The sequence below is a fragment of the Cylas formicarius genome, unplaced genomic scaffold (genome assembly GCF_029955315.1).
Source record: "Cylas formicarius isolate icCylForm1 unplaced genomic scaffold, icCylForm1.1 PGA_scaffold_6__28_contigs__length_40554024, whole genome shotgun sequence".
NCBI classification, from domain to species: domain Eukaryota; kingdom Metazoa; phylum Arthropoda; class Insecta; order Coleoptera; family Brentidae; genus Cylas; species Cylas formicarius.
Window position 1 is genome coordinate 16,270,297 of NW_026844347.1, and position 24,696 is coordinate 16,294,992.

General features: G+C 35.1%; 1 protein-coding gene across 7 annotated transcripts in view; it reads right to left on the reverse strand.

The window, feature by feature from the left end:
• Positions 1-4,042: 4,042 nt before the first annotated feature.
• Positions 4,043-24,696, reverse strand: part of LOC132702989 (peroxisomal acyl-coenzyme A oxidase 3-like) — a 113,604-nt gene continuing 92,950 nt past the window's right edge. For 6 of the 7 annotated variants that reach the window (XM_060671963.1, XM_060671960.1, XM_060671964.1 and 3 more), the window contains 5 exons: positions 20,309-20,431; positions 16,768-17,122; positions 10,068-10,348; positions 5,837-5,992; positions 4,043-5,781 (listed from right to left, as the gene is read on the reverse strand). In XM_060671963.1, the coding sequence (XP_060527946.1) occupies positions 5,659-5,781; positions 5,837-5,992; positions 10,068-10,348; positions 16,768-17,122; positions 20,309-20,431 (1,038 nt within the window). In that variant the 3' untranslated portion in view covers positions 4,043-5,658. The remainder of the gene's footprint in view (positions 5,782-5,836; positions 5,993-10,067; positions 10,349-16,767; positions 17,123-20,308; positions 20,432-24,696) is intronic. The other variant, XM_060671965.1, reaches the window with a different exon arrangement.

The window sequence follows — 24,696 nt, forward strand, 5'->3', positions numbered from 1 at the left end:
TTAAATTTTCAGAATTTTCAAACGCGCTGGTAACATGCAGCAGTGTATTGTACCGCCTATTACAACGTCTGCAAGTTGCAAGTTTTATCGAAATGACCGCTTTTGAGCATAAACGAGCTTTTTTCAAAAAATCGGTTTTTTCGTTGACCGAAACTTTGAGGATATTTTCATATTTGTAAATTAAGAGTACTACCCTGCATATCTTTAAATTTGGAATTTTTGTTCGCGTTCTGTTAACATTTGTCATAATTTTTTTCTTAAATTGTTTCGAGCATGTCAGCAGGACCCATTCAAAATGTTTTAAAAATTTTCCAAGTAGTAACCTTGTTACTAATTTTGTATCCCACTCTAGCAGTAGTTTTGTCTAATTTGTAAGTGATTAGAGAAATTATTGTGTAGCAATTCTCAGTGGGTCCTTTTAGTTTTTGTAAAGATTGCAAATGTTTAAAAACGCAATCATCAAATCGCTTAATTTTGAAGCAATTTCCTTTTGAATAGTTTCGATAGAAAACACAGCTTTCATGTGAATGTGTATTAAAAGTCGATTGCCATTGTAAGGCTCGCATACCGTTTGCCACGGTAACGGTGTGCGCCGCTTAGTGAAATTGTCAGACGGTTGTCGTAATAAATACGAGTTAAACTTGATCGAGCGGCGCAGTTCATGTGGTAAGCTTTGTGCAGAAGGTTAAACATGCGTTTCGTGACGGTGGGCATGCAAGGGATCCAGCTGCAAGACGGCGAGGGCTTCGTGGCGAAGTTGCCATTTTCTATTCAAGTCGCCGAAGGAGTATGGACGGCTGTCCTACGCCGACAAGCGGGGGGTACAGTTGCTCGAGGATAAACATCATGGACTGATATACAGCTCCGGCTTCGTGAACTATACCTCGATCGACGATATGTGCTCGCGAAAATCAGCGAGCAGTCCGACGTGATATACGTGCGGGGCAAGTAAAGGTGGATTTTTTGTCCAGGAGGCTGGACTCGTCCTTATGGAAGCCCATGATTATTAACGTGGAGAAATTCGATGACGGCGGACGCCGAGGCAGCCAGACCGCCGCCACCACCACCACCACCACCACCCCGGCAACTATACCCCCCTCAAAGTTTGAGGAGAAGCAAATGCCGAACTGCATGTTCCACACCGGTGGAGGCCGACGAATAAGTAATAAATTTTTTTCAAAAACTTTGTCGTTTTTTTTTGATCTGCGTAACATGGTTTATTGAAAAAAAAAAAAAGAATAATGAATTTACACGTAAATACAAAGCATGCTAATGCTGTTTCTTCAATAATACAAGCGTTTCCTCAATCACTTAATATTTATTGAATTTTTCTTTTCTATAAATGGACTGTATTTCACTTTGCGGCGACGTCGCGACTCATGCCGTGAACGTCTACCCCGCAATGCTACAAAATTTGGCGTACAACGCCCTGTTGTCACATTGACTGAAATGTCCGGCATGTTTAAGATACACAAAATTAAAAAGAAATTTACATAATTTTGAACTCAACAAATGCTATAATATGAATAAAAGAAAGCAAAACTGTAATCTAAGCGGTTGTCTTGTTTCCATGTACGGGTATGCTGTGATTAGGTGCATGATTGAGAAGTGAGTGTTGTGGTGTTTCATTCTCTTCTTTTTCTTACACTATCCTTTCTACAGGTGGTGGAGCATTGCAAGCGGCGGTTTAACCTCCGTTCGCTCCCGAAAAAATCGCTTGTAATAGTCCCCAAAATTTTGAAATCGGTTTCCACTGTGTGCACTTAGTGTTTTTAGCGTTCAGTGAATGTGTAAAAGTTATAATCGGACCCATCGTTTTTCCCCGTTCACGCCGGTATGGTAGTCGGATGGACCCTGATGGTCCGCGGTGGTAGTGGGGGGGGCCTTTTTTTGTAATCCGTTCAAGACTTTTGAATAGTGTTCCAATTGTTGTTTCCGTTTCCCTCGGAGAGTGATGGATCCGTCCAGTCGTTTTTAATTAAGGCACTCTCCAGGTTATATATTAAATGTTGAACTATATTCGTAAGTGGCCGAGTGATTATAGCAGTTCTGGCCAATAGAAGTAAGAGAGAGAGAAAGAGGTACAGAGAGGGAGAGAGAGAGAGAGAGAGAGAGAGACGACGACAACGACACGTTAGCCATCAAGGAACTTTGAAAAGCGTTAATAGATTTTCAGGAATTGTACAATATACCAATGGACGGTACTCTAAACAATGAGACCGTGGCGCTAATAAAAAGCCACCGATGCGGAATAGAAGAAAATGGTTTCACAACCGCCAATGCGGTATCGAAGAAAACGACTCTAAATTGGTATTTTCAAGTCTCGGTACCCGGGCAAAGGGTTCAGTGAAGGGTGATTTCCATATATTCGCGTCTGACCTTATGTGCATTTATATAATTTTTTATATAAAGTTATAACGTATTTTATTTTATTTATTTATTTAGCAACAACATCAAAAATTACAATTTGGGATATAAATGTTATCAACAACACATTGTCGCTGCGCAATGGATTCATTAGAATCTGTATATGTTTACCTATATCTATTTAAAATAGTAAGTATCAAAAAAGGTTATGCAGTATGTAGTAGGTGAGATAGACCATTGTAAATTATTGAACGAGTATAATTGAATATTCATTTTCTTACTTTTTTGTTGTAATTCTACATGATTCTTCCAATTCAAGTTCTTGGGAGGGTTAGGCCAAACTGCAATCTAGTCAATTCTTCAACCTAGCTACCATCATTTCAGTCTTTTTTAATAGACATTCCCAAGTACTATCACTTACTATCAATACACTATCATCTGCAAATCAAAAAATTGTGATTGAGAATAGTGATAATATATCATCTATGTATATACTAAATAATGATGGACCCAATACTGTACCTTTTGACATCCTGAATCTCAACTTTCGTGTAATAGTAGACACATTGCATATCTTTACACACTGTGTTTCGCCACTGAAAGCGGATTTAAATCAATCATACACAATTCCCCTAATACCCATTTTATAAGTCTGTTCAATAGGATTCGTTGTACCATAGTGTCAAAGGCCTTTGCTAACTTCAAAGGTACTCCCACCGCTTTCTTTAGTTTATCAAAATTTCGCAGAATTTCTTTTGTAACTTTACACCACACATCCTCAGGACTAGTGCCTTCCTTAAAAGCATTCCGATTTTTTTATGACAATCTATATTTTTCAAGAAATATGGCTTTAATAATCCAATCCAAATGTATGACTTTAATATACTACTAGGGGTTTTAGTTTTAAACTTAAATCACTCGTTACACGTATGCATACCTCTTTATCATACAATAAATGACCGTGGTATTTTCATAGAGTTTATTTTTACAAATTGACAGTTTTTCAGTTTCATGTCAAAATATGTAACACAAATATATTTTAATACTTTTACAATTTTTATATTTTACAAGGTGTGAAAATACATAATTTGATTACACAAAAGCGTAATAGGCTGGCCCGCCACTGCAAAACGCGGCATCAAGAGCTATTTTTTAGGGAAGTAGTTGAAGTATATCGTTTTCATGCAAAAATATGTCCGGCCAATGGGAGGAAGATGGATGTTAAACATTTCAAATCAAATTTTCCACAAACTTTGTAAATTACAATATTTTGTCAATTAATCTTACTTTCCCCCGGTGGAGAAGATTGGAAATTGGTTATTGGTCTGTGTGAATTAAAAAAATAATAGCTGTAACCCAGTATTGTTTTACAATTCTTAAATTTAGTGTTAATAACAACCGCGTAGTTGTACAGTACACAATGCGGTATGAATGCAAATGAACGTATTTTTGCATTTTAGCATTAAACTCTGTGATTAAAGACATACATATCTTTGGTTACAAAACTAGTTCAAATGTTCTATTATTATATTTACGTCCGAATTTCTAAACCAAAAATACTAATCTAACATAAAATTATCCATGATTTTGTTATATTTTTGTGACATTTTTTCCATTTGCTGTTTCGCCTATAGGGCGTACACTTTTATTCGTGCATATCTGTAAAATTCATTCATTCTTGTTTTCTTTTAAAGGATATTAAAAACTGCCATTCACAGCACGTTCTAAAAAGTGTACTTCTTCACTGGTGCGCTTTAACTCAGACAGTAAGGATTTATTATTATATCGAATTTAGTTCTTGCAGGTCGAACGACCAAAAACTAAACCAAATCTAATCAAAATTGGTCTCCAATATTAAGGACTGCTTTTGAAGATTTACTGATGATTTTCAAACAAAAAACTGGAAACATTCAGCTATTTGCAGCCCTGAGTTCTTCGACTTGATGTCAATACTGGTATGCCGGAAGACACTCTAAATCAATAATTGAAATAAAACATTTCCAGAAATTAAAAGATGTCAAGTGACTTTGTTAATTTCAATCATTTGTACGCACCAATTAAAAAAAAGAAAATCGTTTGAAGTAAGAAACATAACTTAAATATATTTTTTTCAAAAACAAATCTTAAACTTAGTTTTGTTTGTTGCTTTAATATAAAATTGAAAGGTGAGCGTTAAATAAAATATTTTTTTATACTAAAAATATTCGGTACTAAGGAGTCAAATATTTACTTTCCCTTATAGCAGAAAAACAAAATATTTTCTTTATAGAAGTTTAAACTTTCAGCTAGCTAGCTTTAAAAATGTTTATGGGGTGTCCAGAGAATTGGGCAACTGATGGTCACTTGGGGAAATTGGATCTCACCTAAAAGGCACAGAGAAAGAAAAACAGCTATTCTTAAAACCCTAAGAGTGAATAATAAGAACAAAACCGAAATCGCTAAAAGAAACAATTATTTTTTAATATTTTAGTTTTTTGAGACTTTTTAATCAGCGTGCATCAGAAGTGACAGAACTGATAGTTCTTGGCGACATAATAAAGTTTTGTAATTGCAAGTTTGTAATCAACTGCAAATAAAGTATTACTTATTTCTACATGTATAGATTTATGGAAATGGGTGGTTGTCCTGGTATAATAGGATGTATTGAAGTCCAGCCATGATTCTGCAATATGGCAGACTTCAAGAGTAAGAATTCATCTGGTAAAATTAATGAAAATGCAAACGCAAACTTAAGTCACGGATCATTACAGCATATAATTTTTTTTTCAATATTGAAAGTTAATATTTATTGAAATAATTTCAAAATTGACATTAAAGTCGATGTGCTTACTGCGTAGCCCCCATTGTCATCAGTGGCACTTTAAAAGTAAAGTTAAATATTAAAAGTATATAAAACTTTGACAAGACACACTTAAATCAAGAAATATAACTTTAAAGTACTTTAAGGTCAATCAAACCGGAGATTTTTTCTGTGCGCAGAGTAAATAAGAAAAGAATTGCTATAAAAGTAAAAATTATTACTGATATTAAAAGTTGTACAGTTTTTAATGACATGAATTATAAAAGGAATGTGGAGTAAAGGGATTGCTCCATGGAAGAAACAAAATAGCTGCTTTAAAGGATAACAGTTTCTGTCAGCGGGTATAGAAAACGGAATACGACTTTGGTTTCACGAAATACTTTAAATGTATAATTTTGTTTACATCATATATATATGTTTAGGATGCGAACTATAAAACTGAAATGAAAGAACAATAAAAAGCTATCTCCCCAACCGGATATCTCTAAGCGTTAAAGTTTGCTGAGGCACTTGGCGAAATCGGGTGCGTCTTTTATTACCACCTCATGCCACCAATCAGGTCTCGACATGGCGCCCGGACTGTGCATCAATTCCGCCTGGATATTCTCGTACAGCTGCAAGGAACACATCATCAAACATATCACCAAGCTCCCAAATGTTACAGCATACCCGCCCGTTCGACTTCCCCAGTACTGAATTTACAACGAAGTCCGGCGGTGCCATACCATCGATGATTCCCATGCATTCCGGCTTCAGTACATCACATAGATGTAAAATGGCGTCTTTGACCATCAGCGAGAACTCTGGGCCGTTCGTAAACCCACCCTGAAAGTGAAACATCGTGAAATCATTGAATATTTTCCGCTCCATACACCTGATAACTATTGGATGGAGTATATATACAGACGTATATAGCGGTGACACAAGAGAGATGGCGAGGATCAGCTGATTAGATTTTCAGATTTTTATATTGTTTGGGATGTTGATGCTGGCTCCGCTTTCTACTCTGAACCTGCTTATATTTGTTTAAGCGGAGCTAAAGGAGGGGCATGAAAATTGTCTCGAATGACTGATTCCCATATTGGTGAAACGTAAAAACTTGAGTCGCGGTTAAGATCCGGTTCAAAAATCATCGGTTATCAACTCGCTTGTTTACGGAGCCGTAAAACTATCTCAACCCGAGACAGTGAACCCAGGATTAAAACACTTTACATCTGCTTTTGTTCAATTAGAAAATACACTCAAAACGTCACTGACCACATATCAAAAGTTCTTAATAAATATAGCGTCAAAACCAGATTTGCTACGTGTACAAAAATCTCTCAACATTTTTGATCCGTCCAAGACAACATTCCAATACCAGGAATTTACAGTATTCCATGCATATGCGGCGGAATACATTGGATAAACTGGACGAAAAATATCAACTAGGCTCAAAGAACTTGCAAGATCGACTACGACAAATAAACTCATCAGCAGTTGCAGATCACAATCACGAAACCAGACATAAAATTATGTTCGATAAAACTAAAATTCTTGTCCCAACGAAAATCCTGACCGTGACTCAGGTGTTCACCATTTATCAATATGCTCTTATTGTAGCTCCGCCCTCTGCAAACAGTTTAGAGAGAATGTCAGCGAGATTTGAATACAGAGTCATGCTCGTTCGTTAATAGATGAAACATTTCAACGTATTACTGAACAAAATTGCAGTTATTATGTTCAACATGTCATAGAAAAAGTATAAAGGAAATGTGGTCCGTTGATAACCTCCAAGACCCGTGGATGAACTTACTATAGGAAGAAGAATACAAAATTTCACTGATGTACATAAAAATTAGGTAAAGTAAAAATGTTGAGGTAAAATTTGAATCCGAGCGGCGAAATTTGTTTTGAGGCGCTAGGTTGCCCGACGCAAACTGTATTCATATTGTGGCTTGGACTGATCTAGCTAGGACATATGCATACTTTGTTTTTTGTGTTTTTTTTTTAGCGTTTTTTCAGTTAAAATAATAATACCTATTTTAGCATATGCGTAATTAAAAACGCGTTTTTGAATACTGCTCCCTCTACTCTCTCATTTAAAGTTAAACTTTTTATTTTTTGTGCGGTAGAAAATGAGTTGTCGGTTTTGTGGCACTCAAATCAATTTACACTAAATAAACAAAAATAGAATAAGGAAAGCGGTATACTCTTTTATTATGTTTATTATGCTTTTACCTCTTTAAACATTTCATTATTTTAAGACTCCCAGTTGATAGTCGTTGGAGAAAGACATGGCTGATTGTCATTAAGAAGGAAATTTTATAACTCTCGGTTTCGGCTGCAATTTTTTTAAACCTACAGATTATGAGAATAAATTTGGTCAGATTTTATTAAAAGATGTGCTTTACCCTGTATTATTGATTTTCCAAAACACCTACAGAAAGTCCAGAGAACTACAAAGAAAAAGAAAAGCATGGGATTCAAATCGATACATCAAATCAAAATCTGTTTGGATTTTTTTTGGGTTTTATATTTACTTTTAGCAATGTCGTTGGAGATTATTTAAAGATTTGGTACACTCGCCTATTATATTTTTAAGATAAACTTTATAAACTTAACTATACTTTACACTACATTCACTAAAGTGTGTTTGCCATAGTTTTTTAACAGCGAATTTTCATATATTACCTAATTTAAGAAAATACTAGATTCAGACCTATTACAAGATCAAAGGTGAGTAAAATTGCGAGAAAATTCATAGAACCGGGCATGTAAAAGGTACGGTCAGTTCGTTCAAAAACTAACGAAAAGACACGATTACACATTTTATTAGAAGTTTAGGATAATCTAAGCTTTTTGTGGATTAAAAGAAGAAAAGTAACCGTAAAGGATTACGAATAATTACAACAGCTGAAAGAAAATTATCCCGACCCCAGACTATAATTTTGTGACACTATGATGAAAATGTGAAAATTAAATCCATTTTTTCATCTTCAGATACTTTTTAGAAATAAAGTCACGTTTTGCTTAAATATACGGGAAGTAAACATTGTAAGTATAGGAGTACAAATAATCCCCGAAGGATGAGAGAAAATCATACACAGCAATATCAAAAAATAAATGTTTTTGCAGGGATTTTGAATAACAAAATTATTGGACCTTATTTCTTCGATTAAAATCTTGCTGGAGCCCGATATTTACAATTTCTTCAAAATGACTTGATTCCTATTCTCGCAGAATCTTTCCCAGCCAAAGTCACATCAGCCTGCACATGCTATTATTCTAACTACCTTCTTTTAAAGTTTAAAAACCCGATCAGCTTCAGAAAAGTTACTGCACTGGACAATGTAGTTAGGTGTGAGTGAAAGAGAGAATAATACAGACTAGTTTTTTAAATTCACGAATTATAAACCGTGACCGTGTTTTACACAACGGATTGACATGCTGAGCCCAGCTCACACTATCATTATAATCCCCAAAAGTTCCATACTAGCACTCATCACCAAGCTATTTTTTGTTGGTGCTGTGTATTATCTGCATTTAATGTAAGAGCGTTGTTAGAGAACCAGGACAGTGGGGTACGCCACTATTCACGCTTCTCAGTTTCGACATTTCATTACTATAGACCACACATTGTCTCCTAGATAATAGACATAACTTAATTAAGTTTAATGGAAGTCTCCGCATCCCATATTTATTCCAGTTTTCCAGCAGCAAGTGGGGAGAACGGAAGCCTTGCTAAGATCACAAAGAGTAAGACCCACTTGTGTCCCCCCACTCAAGGCCCATCACAACGTCTTCCTTAATCCTGCAGACTGCCTGTATAGTAGAGCATCCTGGTCTAAAGCCGAACTGTGCACTACATGTACTATTATCGTTATATAAAAAAACTAGTTTTTTATTAATGAGTCAAAAATTTTTCTCTGTAGGGGAAGTTGTTGGAAGTTGGTCTGTAATTATTTGCTAAATTAGGTTGTCCCTTTTTGAATATGGTACAACTTTGGATATTGTAAAATATTCATTGAAAATTCCGTCCTCGATGCATGTTTTGAAAAGATAAGTGCGGGGTGTCAATAACCTCTTTAAGAAGTATACTGTTAATATCATAATAATTAAAGGAACCAATCTGCAACACAGCTCAAGACATTGCCCCCAGCAAACCCATGTTGAAAGAAAGTTGCTGAAACAAAAGGTATATTCCTCAGACATTCCCTCTGTTTCTCTGGTCTGACCGTTAAAAACTTCCAAATATACGAAGCAATGCTATTAAAAAATAAATTCGAGTTCAATTGCATAAATATCACCAAAGTGATCTTCATTTTTAGACTGATTTCTCTCATAATTAAATATTTTCCATGCATCTCTAATTCTGGTACCTGATGTACTAATACACTTGTCAAGAAGTAAGTGGCGGACATTTTTAACACCTAATGAAGTAACTTCTTTGACATGCCCTGTTTCGATAAAGGTTCAGTTAATTTTACTCACTTTGGATCTTGTAATGGGTCTTTCTGGGGGTTTTGCGTTAATCAAATTACACACTTCTTTCCGAGTCCATGTTTTGTCTCCATATCCAATAAAAATTTTAAGTTTCATTTTTATACGCATGTACATGTTTTTCTTTTTATAATGCTTCGTCTTCTACAAAACTCCAGCTTTCGCGTTAAACTGTAAATACCATAAAAATGATAACAGAGCCAGTAATAATGCTTTATTGTTGATTGTACAGGCAGAATTAGCTAATCAATGGGTTCATGTAAACATTGAGATTCCAGGCAAAACGTGCAAATGGTGGTTAAAATATTTTGTCCTTGTCGAACACAGCGAATAGCCGCTATCTCTTAGTCACGTTGTCACCGCTTTGCGTTTGATAGACGGTCAACTCCGTCCATAAGTTCAAAATGACAAAACTAACCTGATAGAAGTAGATGAGATTTCTGTCCAGGCATGCTAACCCATACAACGCTCCTAAATTGTTCAAGATTGGCACCAACGTAATGTCGGCCGATCGCACTTTCTGCCAATAGTCTCTCAGGGCCAGATACTCGCCGAACGCTCTCGACAAAATGGCCGCTCGGTACACTTGGGATTCGTTCCGGGCAGTGAACTTGTCCTGCTTCTTCATTACCTCGGTTTGCTTCGTATCCGTCGCTTTGACCAAATACAGCAGAAGCCATTGATAGCACTCGAGGATAACTATAAATTTCGATATTTTTCACATATACATATTTAAATTTGTGTTTCAATTGTGTGTTCTGGTCCTTTGCCAGCAAAACTTTCGGTGGTTCATGACAATGATCAGTGATAAAGGTTTGCACACGGCACAGTTAATTTTGATATAAATGTGAAAACAGAAAGATGTCTTAATCCGGATAGAACATTTTTAATTTCATAGATTCAAACCGCAAAAAAAACATTTAAATTAGTTAGTAAAATGGTATAATATACAAGATCATCATCACGGTAGAAGTATAGGTCTAAGAATCCCCGCGATAAGTTATGCTAGGACTCACGCGAGAGTGGAAATACTCTTAAAATTAAAGTTTGGCACTTGGAATGTAAAAACTTTGTATGCTGCAAGAAAAACTAGATAATCTAATACAGGAAATGGAGCGTTATAGGATAAATATACTAGGACTTAGCCAAATAAAATGGCTAACTAGTGAACAATGGACCACTTAACAACAAAAAGAAAAAAATGATGACTGATGAAATTCTCGCGCTTATGGCTCATCGCAGCTCATATAAGAACAAATACCAAAAATTAAAAAGGAGATACGCAAGGCCAAATAGCAATGGCTGCAACAACGGTGTATAAAAATGGAGGAGCTAGACGAAAAGCATGATCACTTTAATAAACACAAACTACATGCTTTACAAGATTCTACAGGCCAAATAATATTGTTGACGACAATAATCGCCAAATCATTGGAAACTTTTGTTTAGCGATAATAACCAAAGAGTTTTTGTGAACACACAGAATCCGGAATTTTGAAATCTGTTCTAAAAGTTATAGATACTTTCGAAAAATTCGATTTCGCCGATTTTCGAAAGTAACAAGATTGCTTTCAAAAAATCGTCGGTGGGTGGGGCTAGTTCGTAGCACCTACCACGAAGCAGCTTTTTATTATAAAAGGAAAAAGCTTCGCGGTTTTGTGTGGTAAAGGGACGCAATGTTTTTCTATCGTACTCCTGAGGACCACTATGGAACTTTCACAAAATCGATGTAATTTAATTGCGCATGCACCCTGCATAAAATATCCCTTACATCTCGTCGAACTTCAAAGTTACAGCAAACACCGGTTAATATTAAAATTTGCACAAATAATAGCGTTGGCGAATGATATTTTTTCAAATATCTCGCGCCCTGTATAATTGACGAAACCTGAAACTCTCTCTCGACACAGTTTACGATATTGTTCAAATGCAATTATCCCATCTTTAACCTTTTTTCATTTATCACCAATAATTTACCCAGGAAATCGGAAATGTTTAAGATCTTCTAGATTTTTTGCCCATAAGCGACACATCCTGTATATGATTCAAACAATGTTCGAAGTAGAGGTTCTAGCTCTGGATCTTTCACGTTTCCTGGTTCAAGAATTTTTTGAAAATACTACATGGTTTTCGAGAAAATAAGTTTTTTCTGAAAGCATGCAGTGAGCCATAATAATCAATGACGTCATCGCATCTTGGCAGCCCCCGAAATGACTATTGCAATATGGAAATTTTTTGAAACATCCCGAGCGGCTTATGTGATAGACGAAAACCGCAAAAAACAAAAAATATAGCTCTTGATGCGGTCTATGACACCGTTTGAACCAATTAGCCATATTTCTTACGATTTTTCATTTGCGGCTAATAATTTACTCCGTAAAAGAACAATTTGTACTTCTTTTAGATTTTTGCCTATAATTTGAAAACCCTGTATATAATCGAAAAAATGCCCAAAATAGATGATATTGCACTGGATCTTCTGCGTCTGCCCGTTAAAGATTTTTGCCGATCGGGTGAACGATTATAGAGGAAAACGTATTTTTCTGGAAGATAAAATTACCAAAAAAAAATTTCAAACATTTTTGGAAAATACTTGGTAAAATGTGGACACGCCTTTTAGTTCTCTGCTAAATTTGAAGTTGATATCTGCAAATTTAGGACATTTAACACATTTCTCATTTAGCACGGAATATCGGGAATACCCTGTATAATACAAATTAGATACAAAAGTTTTTGCTGTCTATGCGGGCTATATCGCTATAGAAAAGAAAGTGAGAATCATAGTCTTTCAGTTATAACCAGTTTTCAATAATAGGGGGACCCATTTTTCAGTGTTTTGAATTTGCGGCGCACCCTGTATATTTTTAAAAAATTCAAAGATTTTTTTTCTCGTAAACGGTCTTTGAAAAACGATGTTTTTTGTAGAACCTTGCACAAGCGATTTTTTATTTTTTTAGAGTACTTCTCGACCCCCAGCCCCCCCATTTTCAATAAGTTTCGTCACAAGGCAAAGCTGCAATTTATATGTGCCAAATATGAAATCGATCGCTTCAAATTTCGGATACTTATTCCTGTTTCACAACAAAAAACAGTCGAAAATCGCGAAAAAAAGACGGATACCGGCGTCGGATCAGGGTCATTTCTTATAAGCTTATGTGCCTCGTGGAGTATTCAAAAGGAGGTAAATTTTAATTTTGTAGCACCAACGGTTCGAAAGTTATTCAGGAAAACCCAAAAGACGAGAACAGAGGACGGAGAACGGACAAATAGACAAACAAATTTTTTTTTCGACGGTGATCATTTCTGTACCAACAGCGATCCTATAGGACCTATCGCTACCGAGATATAAAATTTTTATACAAACGTAAATACTTTCGAAAAATTCGATTTAATCGATTTTCGAAAGTAACAAGGAAAGCAGAGAAAAGCAACTGGACCAGATGATAGAATCAACATAGCTGTTTGACGATGATAACAACGCAAGATTGGCAGCATTCAATCTTTCTGGCTATACCGAAAAAGCCAAATATTCATAATTGCGAATGATCAGCTTAATTAGCCAAGTTTAAAAGCTTTTGATAAAAATAATTCATGGATGGATCTACAGTGGATGCGAAAAAGAAATTGGATTCAGGCAGGGATTTGGCACACGAGAAGTACCTACTCTTCAGTCAAAGAATTTGACTTCAAACAAGCGAAAAGTTGTCTACCTATGTTTTATAGACTACCGGAATTTAAGTGTAACATTCAGACCTAATTATGCTGTTGCAAGGAAAAACTGTAGATAAGCTTGATCTTGATTTCGTAAAGAACCTCACTTTAACCAAACAGCATCCGTGAGAGTAGCAAATAAAACCACTGAAAGTTTTCCGATATAAAAAAGTGTACGAGGGCATTTTCATAATTCATAATTCCCAAGGCCTCCAATAAAAATAATAATAATAATAAAAATCACTCTTTTGAAAATCCCCGTTTGGTTGTTTTGTGGACCTGTGAAAGTAATAAATACCATTTGAAATCTTTGAAATAACAACTTCTATTAATAATCGGAGACTTAAAGTTTACGCAGAGCTCTTTAAATATATTCGTACCCAAAGTTCACAAAACAGCACGAAAACATTAACTAAGTGACCATCACAAGCGTTTAAAATGACAATTTAATTCGGTATTCATTTGCAGAGTTTCTGTCAACAAGTTATTTTAAAAGGGGGACATAAAGTAACAGAGTTTTAGTAACAAATTATTTGAAAGTCCCTTGTTGGTTGTTTTGTGGTCCCGTCAAAGTGTTGATAATGGGCATGAATTTGAAATTTGAGACAAAACATCAAAAATATTTTTTCAATAACCTGTTGAAGTTTACGTGATAATTACTTTTCTTGGAAACATAATTAACTTTTATTAAAACCGGGGACTTAAAGTTATATGTCAGCCGGTAGGAATTGTTACACTAACCTAAACTATTTTTAGATGCGGATTCTGTTATTTGTAGAAAATTATTTAATAAATATTTAAGGTTGAGAACTTTACTGTACAAGGGAGCTGGTTTAAGAGGGTGCTATACCTTATCTCTAAATCTATGAGGGTTATAAAAAATGTTGTTTCCAGTAAAATGGTTTTTAATTTTTTTGTATTGCTTCAATTCATACCAGGTGGTAAAGTAAAGTTAGATATTTTTAAATGGAACACTCTGTATTTTATTACATTTTTAAATAGCCTTTTAAAAGACGAATCCAAGGATATATACAGGGTGTTTTCTAATTGAATGTCAATAATTAAGGGGACGATTTTTGGGTCCATTTTAAAAATAAAATTTTTTTTGAATATATGTGCGAAACGTCTTCAGTTTGAGATACAGGGTAATATCACTTTAGATATTTTAATGAAATTTGGCACACATACTACGTATTAAAAGAAGTTATCTAGTGTACCACATTTTTTTTTAAATACACCTGTGGCAGGCGTACGAAATGTTAGTCGTATATTTTGGCAGATATTGATGGTGCGCGACTGATTTCTCTTAAAATAAAAATTGTTCTTAAAATCTCCAATAATTTCTAAAGAAATTTAGTTTCTTTATTTTTCTTTTTTTAATTCGATGTACGGTTTTCGCTTAAAAAATAAAAAATTCTTCTGACAACACGCAGAGAAATTAGTTTTTATTTTTAAGTGCAAACCACTAAAAACAAATTAAGAGAACTTTTTTTGTTAAAAATAAAATATCCATCTAAAACAAAATTATCTAGCAACTAGTATCCGCCAGAAAAAAAAATAGAAGATTGTTCTTTTTGCTTTTACAGTTTTAATGAAATAACATAACATCCTAACGACAAGATAAACAAGAAACACATTTTAATAAAAAAAAGTTACATATTATGAATGATTTTAAACAAAATTGTCTGTTAATAAATTAATAACAAAAAAAAGTAGAACATAGAAACTTGAAGGATACACGCTTCAGTTTTTTTCCTCATATTTAGATCCACTCCTCGAATTATACCTCCAATGTTTTATTATTAAATCGTAGGAAGATCTTATACGATCGTTCAACTCTTCTACAGTGTTAACTGTTAGCGGTTATTTACTGTGCGATTTAAATATTCTCTGTGAGCAGGCGCCCCGTCATGCACGAACCACATTCTGTTCCTAATTAAATATGGTTCTTCTTCTAGCAATATTGGAAAACCCTCTTCTAAAAACCGGAGATTAATTATGGTCATTTCGCCGTTCTGCCAGGAGAAAAGGTCCAATTAAATAATTTCCAAGAATTCCAGTCCAAAAATTTACCGAAAACTGTTCATCATGGTTATTGTGAAAATTTTTGATTGCATTTCGCGAAAAGTTTGCTTCATCTGGTCAAACAAGGGATAATGCGCAATTTTGTCCAAAAATTTTCTAAACCAATAAGTGCGAGATATTCAGATTATTTCCAATTTCAGGATTTTCATCAAGAGAATTTAAAAATTTATTTAAAAAATAAGAAATAATAAAGATAATAATTCTGTGCATACTGTCATAATAACGGTATTCTTATGACTCTTAGAGAACAGTTTTTTTTAAAGCAAAAACTGTACAACGGATAGAAAAAAATTAAGAAATTAATTTTTTTTAGAAATGATTGAAGATTGTAGGAATAATTTTTATTTTAGGAGAAATAGCGTACTATCAATATCCAACTAGAACTAGACAAATAAAATTCCGTACACAAGTGGTACACTAAATAATGCCTCTTGATCATAGTGCTATTGCAGATATTAAAAAAATATGTTTTATTTTTGAAAACTTTACCTCAAAAGTTAAGACATTTACGACCCTGTATATCGATCTCTAATGCGAATATCTATTCAGGTGATATTGGAAAGGTTTTTGTTACGTTCCATATTAACTTTTCAAACGATTTTCTGCGCAACACATTTTAGAAAATAATACTTTTTCTCAGACGATATTCTAAATTGAAAATTTTTTATCAAATACGCGGTGTTGCGATGTTTCGCAAAATGACTTCTCTCAATTTTTGTAAATCAAGCATGCTAATAACGGTGCATTCGAGCCGGTATATAAATATTTACATATATTGTCGAATCCGCATTTAGAGGGGTATTTAAAAATGTAATAACATTAAAAAAAACTTTATTTGACCACCCTGTAGGTAATTGAGTGACAATTGAAATAATAAAAATTCAAGATCACTTTACTAAAAACAACTTTTGTAATTAAACTCTTTTTTTTATAACACTAACACAATTTTCAGTTAGTGTATTTGGCAGGTGTGTGTTAAATTTACTAATAAATATTTTTCACAGATAGAAAAATTAAGTGCAACTAGCTTCTTGTAATAAAATACCAGAAGTGACAAAATATATTGACGTAAGATTTTACATCAGTCATTATTATATCATTTATTTTTGGCAATTGCTTAATGGATCTTAACTGATGCCTTATCGGTTTGCGTGCGGGATGTCCCACGACAAAAGTTAATTAAAAGAAACCTAATTTAGTAAATCGATCTTAATTAAGTGTAATTCCAGTGGGTTGTTGACAATTAAGTGGACTCGGTGTCTGTGGTTATTCAAAAAAACAGTAAGCGCATGTCCACATTTAAGTTTTGAGCATCTACTTACATGTTGAGGTCAGCAACTCATCGGGGCTTCTCGCCGTAAAGTTATACCCTTCGATCCTCTCGTGATCCTGAAGAAAACGGCAGCTGCCTAGGGGTGAGGTCAGACTTGCACCTAAACGAAGACCCTGCCACTGCCTCAGCAGCCAGTTACTGGTTTGTTGGACGAGGACGTTGTTGTCGCCTTCGTAGGTGACGCACGGGTCGATGGTGGCACGGAGGTCGCCTAGTCGCGCAGACTTCAGGAAACCATGACCGCCGCACGCCTCGCGACACTCTTGTACCGCATCTCTGCACGACCACGTGACTAGAGGTTTGGCGCACGATACAATTGCGTGTATCTCGGATACCATATCGCTCTAAGAAACCAGAGATGAGGAAAAAGTTTTGGTTAAAGAAGTTTTTGTTTCATAGTGGTAGAGTAACTTGAGTTATAATGGGTGTTTTTTTTCGATGTATTGAACTTTAAGTTGGCATTTCTGTTCAAGATGGCGACCGATTTAACAGCTGTTAAGTGATTTATTCTCAGTTTGGTTTGGCAATTCATCATGAATAGACTCACGCCTGAAAAACGCTTGCAAGAGTGCAATTTTATTTTGAAAATAATGGTTCTGTGCGGAAGAAGTATCGCGCACTACGTCCATTTTATCGTCGACAAAATCGTCCATCAGAGCAGTTAATTCGATTAACCATGGAATGTTTTCGCACCACGTTTACTCTTATTGATAACTCGCATCCCCAGAGACGCCGTACGGTGCGTAGAGAAGAAGCTATTGCTGCTGTAGAGGCTAGCATTAAGGAAGACCCGAATGAGTCCATCCGCCATCGAGCACAGGAATTGGTCTGTGTCCATCCACTTTATGGAAGATTTTGCGGAAGGATCTTGGTGCTTACAAAATCCAACTCGTGCAAGAATTGAAGCCAAACGATAATCAAGTAAGGCGTAGATTCTTCGAATGGGCCCAAAACGAGATTGCCGTTGTTCCCGATTTCCATAAGCGAATTTTGTTTAGCGTGGTTTTAGGTGACCGCCTAATTTCACGTTTTGGACCTGTGAATTGGCCTCCAAGATCTTGTGATTTAACACCGCTACTTTCTGTGGGGCTATGTAAAGTCATTGGTCTATGCGGATAAACGGAAGACAACATTCGCCGTGTTATTGCCGATATTACGGCCACAAATGTTGGAAAGTCATCGAAAATTGGACGTCCAGATGGGACTACATCCGCGCCAGCCGTGGCGGTCATATGCCAGAAATCATATTTAAAATGTAATGCTCCAAGATTATCTTTCGGATAAATAAAATTCATGTCAATCGAATAATCCATTGTTGTTTTATTGCAACTTAAAGTTCTATACATCGAAAAAAAAAACACTTATATGGAATGCTAATAATAATAATAGTGATTTATTGATGCTAATATGCATAAACGTTTACAAACAAGTGAATACGCCGTAGTTAATAAGATAAAGGAAGAATTACATTGAGAAGCACTAAGGTCTCTCCAAAAAATTGAGGTTAACCTACCAAGGGAACTGATAGATGACAATGAGATCGTAAATGCAGACAACCTGGTGACAAGAAGAAAACAGTTAAGACAATTGGTTAAGGACAAATCCGTCAGGACTGTCAAAATATCTGGAATGCCTTGCTTCGAAAAACAATATCAGAAGTAACAGCAAAACATGAATCCACAGAATTACCCAGATCGGAAGCAGTACGATCTTTTAGAGTGTTTACTGGACAGACAAGCCTTAGCCACAAACGTCTTCTTAGCGGTGAACGGTCTGACATATGTGAAGTAAATTTGACTGTCGTTCACATTATCAGTGAATGGTTTACAAAGGCATCAACATAAAATAACATAAAAAAGGAGCAGATTAAACACACAGTGGTGTATTTAAAACATATTTAACAATATATAGACAATAGACGAGGGACATAATTGGGAAATAGAGATTGGCAGCTCAAGACCCTAGCAGCCAATGCTGCAGATTGGTGGTGTTTTAATCGATAAATCTGGACTGCACAACTCATCATTTCACCTCCAATTCCCTAAGAAAAACCGTTTAAATTAAAATTAAGTGAAACAAAAAATTTAAATTTACGAAAAGTTGTCAAAAGAAAATACAAAACAAACAGTCTATCTGGTACTACGTCCTTCTTTGGGAATGTCGGGTGAACCAGGGCATAATAAATATGTAGTTCTAAGGACTTTCTGGAGAAACATGAACTCAGCCCACGCAAGGCAAAAACAGCTCAGCTCTCTCGAGTCGCCTTATAGCTAAATCTTGAATATTGAATAATAGTAGAATTACCCGGATAATCTTAGAATTATCCAACAGGAAAGAACGTGCAATGTAAAGTTTATTGTTGCTTTTGAATTCTACCCAACGTAGTATAGTAGATTCTGTAAAATTTGCAAGAGTAATTGAACCTTTTTCTGTAATTGGCGGTATTAGAAGGCCTATGGTGGCTGATTTCGGAGCAAATACAAGATATAATACTACTGCTAAGCTGCTAAACTGGTAATTTGGTAATTGGACAAGGAAAAAACTAAACTAATAAAATAAACCAGGTTTATTTATTTATAAAAAAAAGCAAATAATAAAGGAATTGTGTTATTTTCAGAAATAAACACTAGCGGATATAATAGACATGCAGTTCAACCAAAATGGTATATAACTTTATCATGGTCCCATCAAGACCATTTGGAAAAAAAAAATCGTAGGGCAAAAGTGGCAAATCATTTACTGGATACGGGTGCTCCGTCTATTTTGCAATCGGATAACGGTAAGTGTAGTAGGTAAGTATAGTTTTTTTGCTACTTAACGTTTATTTTTAATCAGGGGTGACTTCTATATTGGAAAACTAGTACAATTAACTATTAACACCCAGTAAAATATTTTCTATTGTATTATCGAGGATTGTGAGGTATATGGAGCATAGGGAGTAGACTAATGTGAAGTGTAGAGCGGACGAATGAACACATCGCAAATATGCTACTAACATGGATGAGAGATGAAAAAAGCAACAAATGATCAGAGGATTGTTTTTTGAAAACTCAAACGTATCATGATGGCATAAAACTTTTACTTTACAAAGCTACGTAAAGCTATTACTACAAAGCTCTACCTAAAGAATTAAATTCCAATTCTTCAACCATTAACCTAACCTAAGAGAGAGAAAAACGTACCCATAGAGCGTCGACGTTTTTTATGCGCATGTGCGAAGTTATTGTGGGTACCTGTCAACTGCCTTGGAAAAATTTGTTAAGGTTATTCGCTGCGTGTAATTTGGTTTGTGTTATATTTTATTTATTTCGCCTATACCTATTTAACTATTGTTAGTTGGTTTAATCTTCTTATCCAAGAAATGTAAAATTATATTGCAATATCGCTAGTTTAAAAGCGGTGTAATGAATTATATACATTCATTTCTTGTGATTTCGTTCTGTGCAGACCATAATGAATATCTAATATCAAGTACGTATTTTATAAAAGCTTCTGATAAACCGGAGCTGGAACAGAACGGACTGACTTACTAAATCTTTTAGCTCCTTCGATGTGGTGGACAATTCGACGGCCGATAAATACAAATCAGTAAACGTATTTACGAAGACTTTTAACACAGCCGCGGCGGCCATGTGAGGGAAAAGTCGCCATCGCTAAAAAATTCTTGCTTTACAATTTGGTTTTTTAAACTAAGAAAATATAAATAACACCTTGTAAATCAATTTGTTTGGTTTGTTTTTTTTTAGGAATATATTTTTTGTGTCAGAAAACGCCATCTAGTGGCAATTTAAACAAACTATCGATAATGTTTTTCACAAATCAAACAAAAAGATCTGAATTTGATTCAGCATAAAACCACGGACGTCGACCTAAAAGAGACCGCATAAGCTGGGTTCCCAACCATACAACAGAAAAAGTAGAAGCTCACACTCCAAAAATTCGGCAGTGTCACCCACAGATTACCAAAATGTAATTGGAACATTGCTTTAAAAATAGTACTGCACTCATTACGTAAACAGCTGGCAGCTGTATTTGAAATTCTTGAAAGGGTACTTGTAACCTAAAAGAGAGCACTCGCGATGATGTAGAAATTAATTTAATGGAGAATTTCAATAAAAAGAAGTACATTGTAATGTCGCGATTCTACTCATAAAATTTAAAAAAATCCTTTTTTAACAGATTTATTTAAATGAAACATAACAAACATAAAAGTAACTCAAATCAGCAGAAATTTAAAATTACCGAATTTATTCAGCACTATAAATGCGAGATAGTAATTTTTATATATGACGCTTTTCAGCATAGTCTGGCTTGGTTTGAAAATAACACAAGATCCAGATTGTTTTTTTTTATTTCTTGTGCTGCTCGTAACCTTCCGTTAATGGTGATTAAACAATTTTTCGCTGCATTTTAATTAAGTACACGTGAGAAAATACTCTCTCGCATTGAGCGTTTAAATGTGGCAAAGATAGAATATTGGGCACAAGTTGAGCAACATTCCTGAAAATATATCAATTTGACGTTCCTTTAGATTAAAAATCAAATCCTTAATCCAAAATAATTTATCAATGTTATCGTTGATGCATTTTTTTTCTTTAAAAGCGAATTTTGAAAGTAAACGCCATTCGTCGTCAATATAAAACTAAAGAGAACGGTTGCTTGTTGGATCGATCATTTTTAGCTTCGAATATAGCAAGTTTTTTGAGAAAATTATTTTCAAATTGAAATCGCTAGTTCTGAACAGAGTTTTGACAAAAATTCTAGACATTTGGGGAGATTTAGGTATTACGGTTTTTACAAGATTTAATCCCGCAACGGATTTGACAGTACCTTTGATACGCATTTACCTAGATAATATTTCTCACACCCTTGGCAACTCTTATACATTATATGCTTTTCACGTATTATTTATATACCTGGCGCAAATTTACCTGACATTTTAAATTATTTTTTTGTATTATTAGGTTCAGAATAAGAATGATAAGCTAAAACAAATCAACTAGAAATCGGTGACTCACTGACAACTTTGGATCCTTACACCTCGTCATTGAAAAAGAATATCAAAATATTCATTCAAGAATAGAGAGATGGTGCTGTCCATTTGTCTCTATCAATGCCTTCGAAATTGTGACCTTGGCCTCTATTAAGAGAGAGGTATGGTCTGTTTATAAATATAAGAAAGTGACCAATTGCTTTTGAATGGGATCCAAGGGTGGTCATTAACATACAATGCAACAAGATTATTACCTAAAGTTTCGGAATTTAAATTCAGGTAAAATGGTGGTCCCTAATAGAAAATAATTTTATACCTACCTGTGTTATATTCTACCTGTGTTAATATTCTTTGGTTTGGTATACTACTTAGTTTAAGTTTATTAGTAATCATTCTTATTTCGTGTGTAATACAGCATGTGTTGAATCGTGTGCGAATTATGCAAAATATGTGCGAGTGTATCTCAGGAGATGCTCCCGCCCAAATGTAGAAAACACTATTCTATTCAGACTAAGGAAGTTATAAACAATGTTTATTTGACCCTCATTGAACGTGGTGCCAGCAAGCAAGCATCTTTAGAAGAACCGGCCACATTGACGAAAATTCCAACATCAACTGTGTGGAAAATTGTGAATAATCCCATTCCAGGAGGAAAAAAAGAAGTGATGCTGACATTTTCCCGAGTGTGGACGAAAGTGATCAAGATATAATACGGAGTAAAATTTACCAGTTATACGAGGAACGAAGTGTGCCTACAATAGATATCTTAATTAGGAGGCTTGAAAAAGATGAAACCGGTGTTAAATGTAGCAGAACTACCTTATGGAAGTGTATTCAACACAACTGATAAGTGTAAAACAAACGCGCCATCAAAAAGAGGTAAAAGAATAACTATTTTGCATGCTGGCTCTAAAGATGGATGGATTCCAAATGGACTTTCTCTGTCCGCGAAAAATATTAAAGATTCTTCTCTGAATTACCATGAAGACACCGCCGCTGATTTATTTGAAAGTTGGTTTAAAAACAAACTAGTTCCAAACATTCCTCCTAATAGCGTAATTGTAATGGACAATGCAAGTTATCACAGTAGACAGTTGACTAAAACCCCTTCCTCATGTGACACAGCAACAATCCAAAACTACATGTATAATAATGATATTTATTTTCACGGAGATTATACCAAAAGCAATTAACTGAGGTTCTACAAAGCTTGAACCTACAAAAGGAATAAGTCTGTGATAATTATGCAAAAAATCTAGGGCATACAGTTTTAAGGTTTCCCTCCACAAAGTTGGGCAAATTCTGTTGAACATATAGAAAAAGCAGAGAAAATAGTATATCCATATTGCAAATAATATAGAACAGATAATAATTAGAACAGGCGATGATAATGATAGTGACACTAATACATTATGTGAATAATTTTAAGTAATTTAAGTAGGTAATAAAAATAATTTGTAATTTTATTTTAGATTTAAACATAAATATATACATAAATAAACAAATATTGTTTAGTATCTTTCCTAACAAAACTCCAAATAATTAAATTCTAAGCAAAGTACGGACCTGTTCGGCCATATTTCATTCTCACAGCTTGCCCGGGTCTTTCCTTAATTCGTATCAGTTAGTCACTTTCTTATATCTATGAACAGACTTTACTAAACAAAAACACTCTATCAACTTAGTGAGAGCGGTGTGCTTGTCAGTACTCCAAAAATACGTGTAAATACAATTACTGTCCTGTCGTTGGTAACACTGCGCATAAGGAATACATAAAATTAATGGTTCCCGAGAGGGGCGCGTAAGATTATTGTTGAGTTCAAAATTATGTAAATTTCTTTTTAATTTTGTGTATCTTAAACATGCCGGACATTTCAGTCAATGTGACAACAGGGCGTTGTACGCCAAACCGACAAGGTCTACGTTTCTGCTAGGCTAGTAACAATTTTGTAGCGTTACGGGGTAGACGTTCACGGCATGAGTCGCGACGTCGCCGCAAAGTGAGATAGAAAAGAAAAATTCAATAAATATTAAGTGATCGAGGAAACGCTTGTATTATTGAAGAAACATAGTGGTCCATCGAACGGGATTGTGATCCATCGAGTGGAGAGTTTTCAATTGCGAGAATTATCGAGTGTTCCGCAAAAGTGAAAAACGAGCAAATTGCGAAGTACAGATTGTTGGATCGTCTGTATTTGCAAAGAAAATTGTGTGAAAATTGTGAGGGAAACGTTTACGTGTCTGTAAACGAACGCCGGCAAGCAAAAAAGCGCAGCTGAGACAAGGCGGAGCGGCGCGGTGCACAAAGCATTGTTTGAAGGTCGTCGTTGGGGTGCCGTGGAGTTTATTGGCGAGCGCGGCGCGGCGTTGGAAATTGCACGTGCGGGCCGTACGATCACGCAGCGTTGCTACGACGCGACGGAGGACGAGACAGTAAGGGCAGGACTTAGAAAAAAAGTCGCCGTTAACCTGTAAGTCGATCCTTTTCAAACCTTTGTTGGAGTTTGTAGTTTGTGGTCTCTATTTTGTGCGTCAAAAATCAGCAAAATGGCTGAGCAATTAAACCAATTAATTAGAAAGCGAGCTAGTGTAAAAGCGAGCTTATCTCAATTTAAAAGGTATTTAACAAATTTCAATGTGCAAACTGAAAGCGCATCTTCAGAAAAAGAAGTGTTTATGCAATTGCAATTTAGAACAGAGAAAATAATCGAGCTTTTAGATATTTTTGAACAATATCAAAGTGAAATTGAGGTAATATGTTCGGAAACAGATTTATAGGGCCAATAAACATTCCAGGAAATATTTGTCTAGCAAACAGTGAATTTCATTTGCCTGATGAAGTGGATATGTTAATTGGTGCAGGTATGTTCTGGAAACTCATAAGAGTAGGAAGAATCGAATTAGGGGAAAACAAACCTGTCTTAC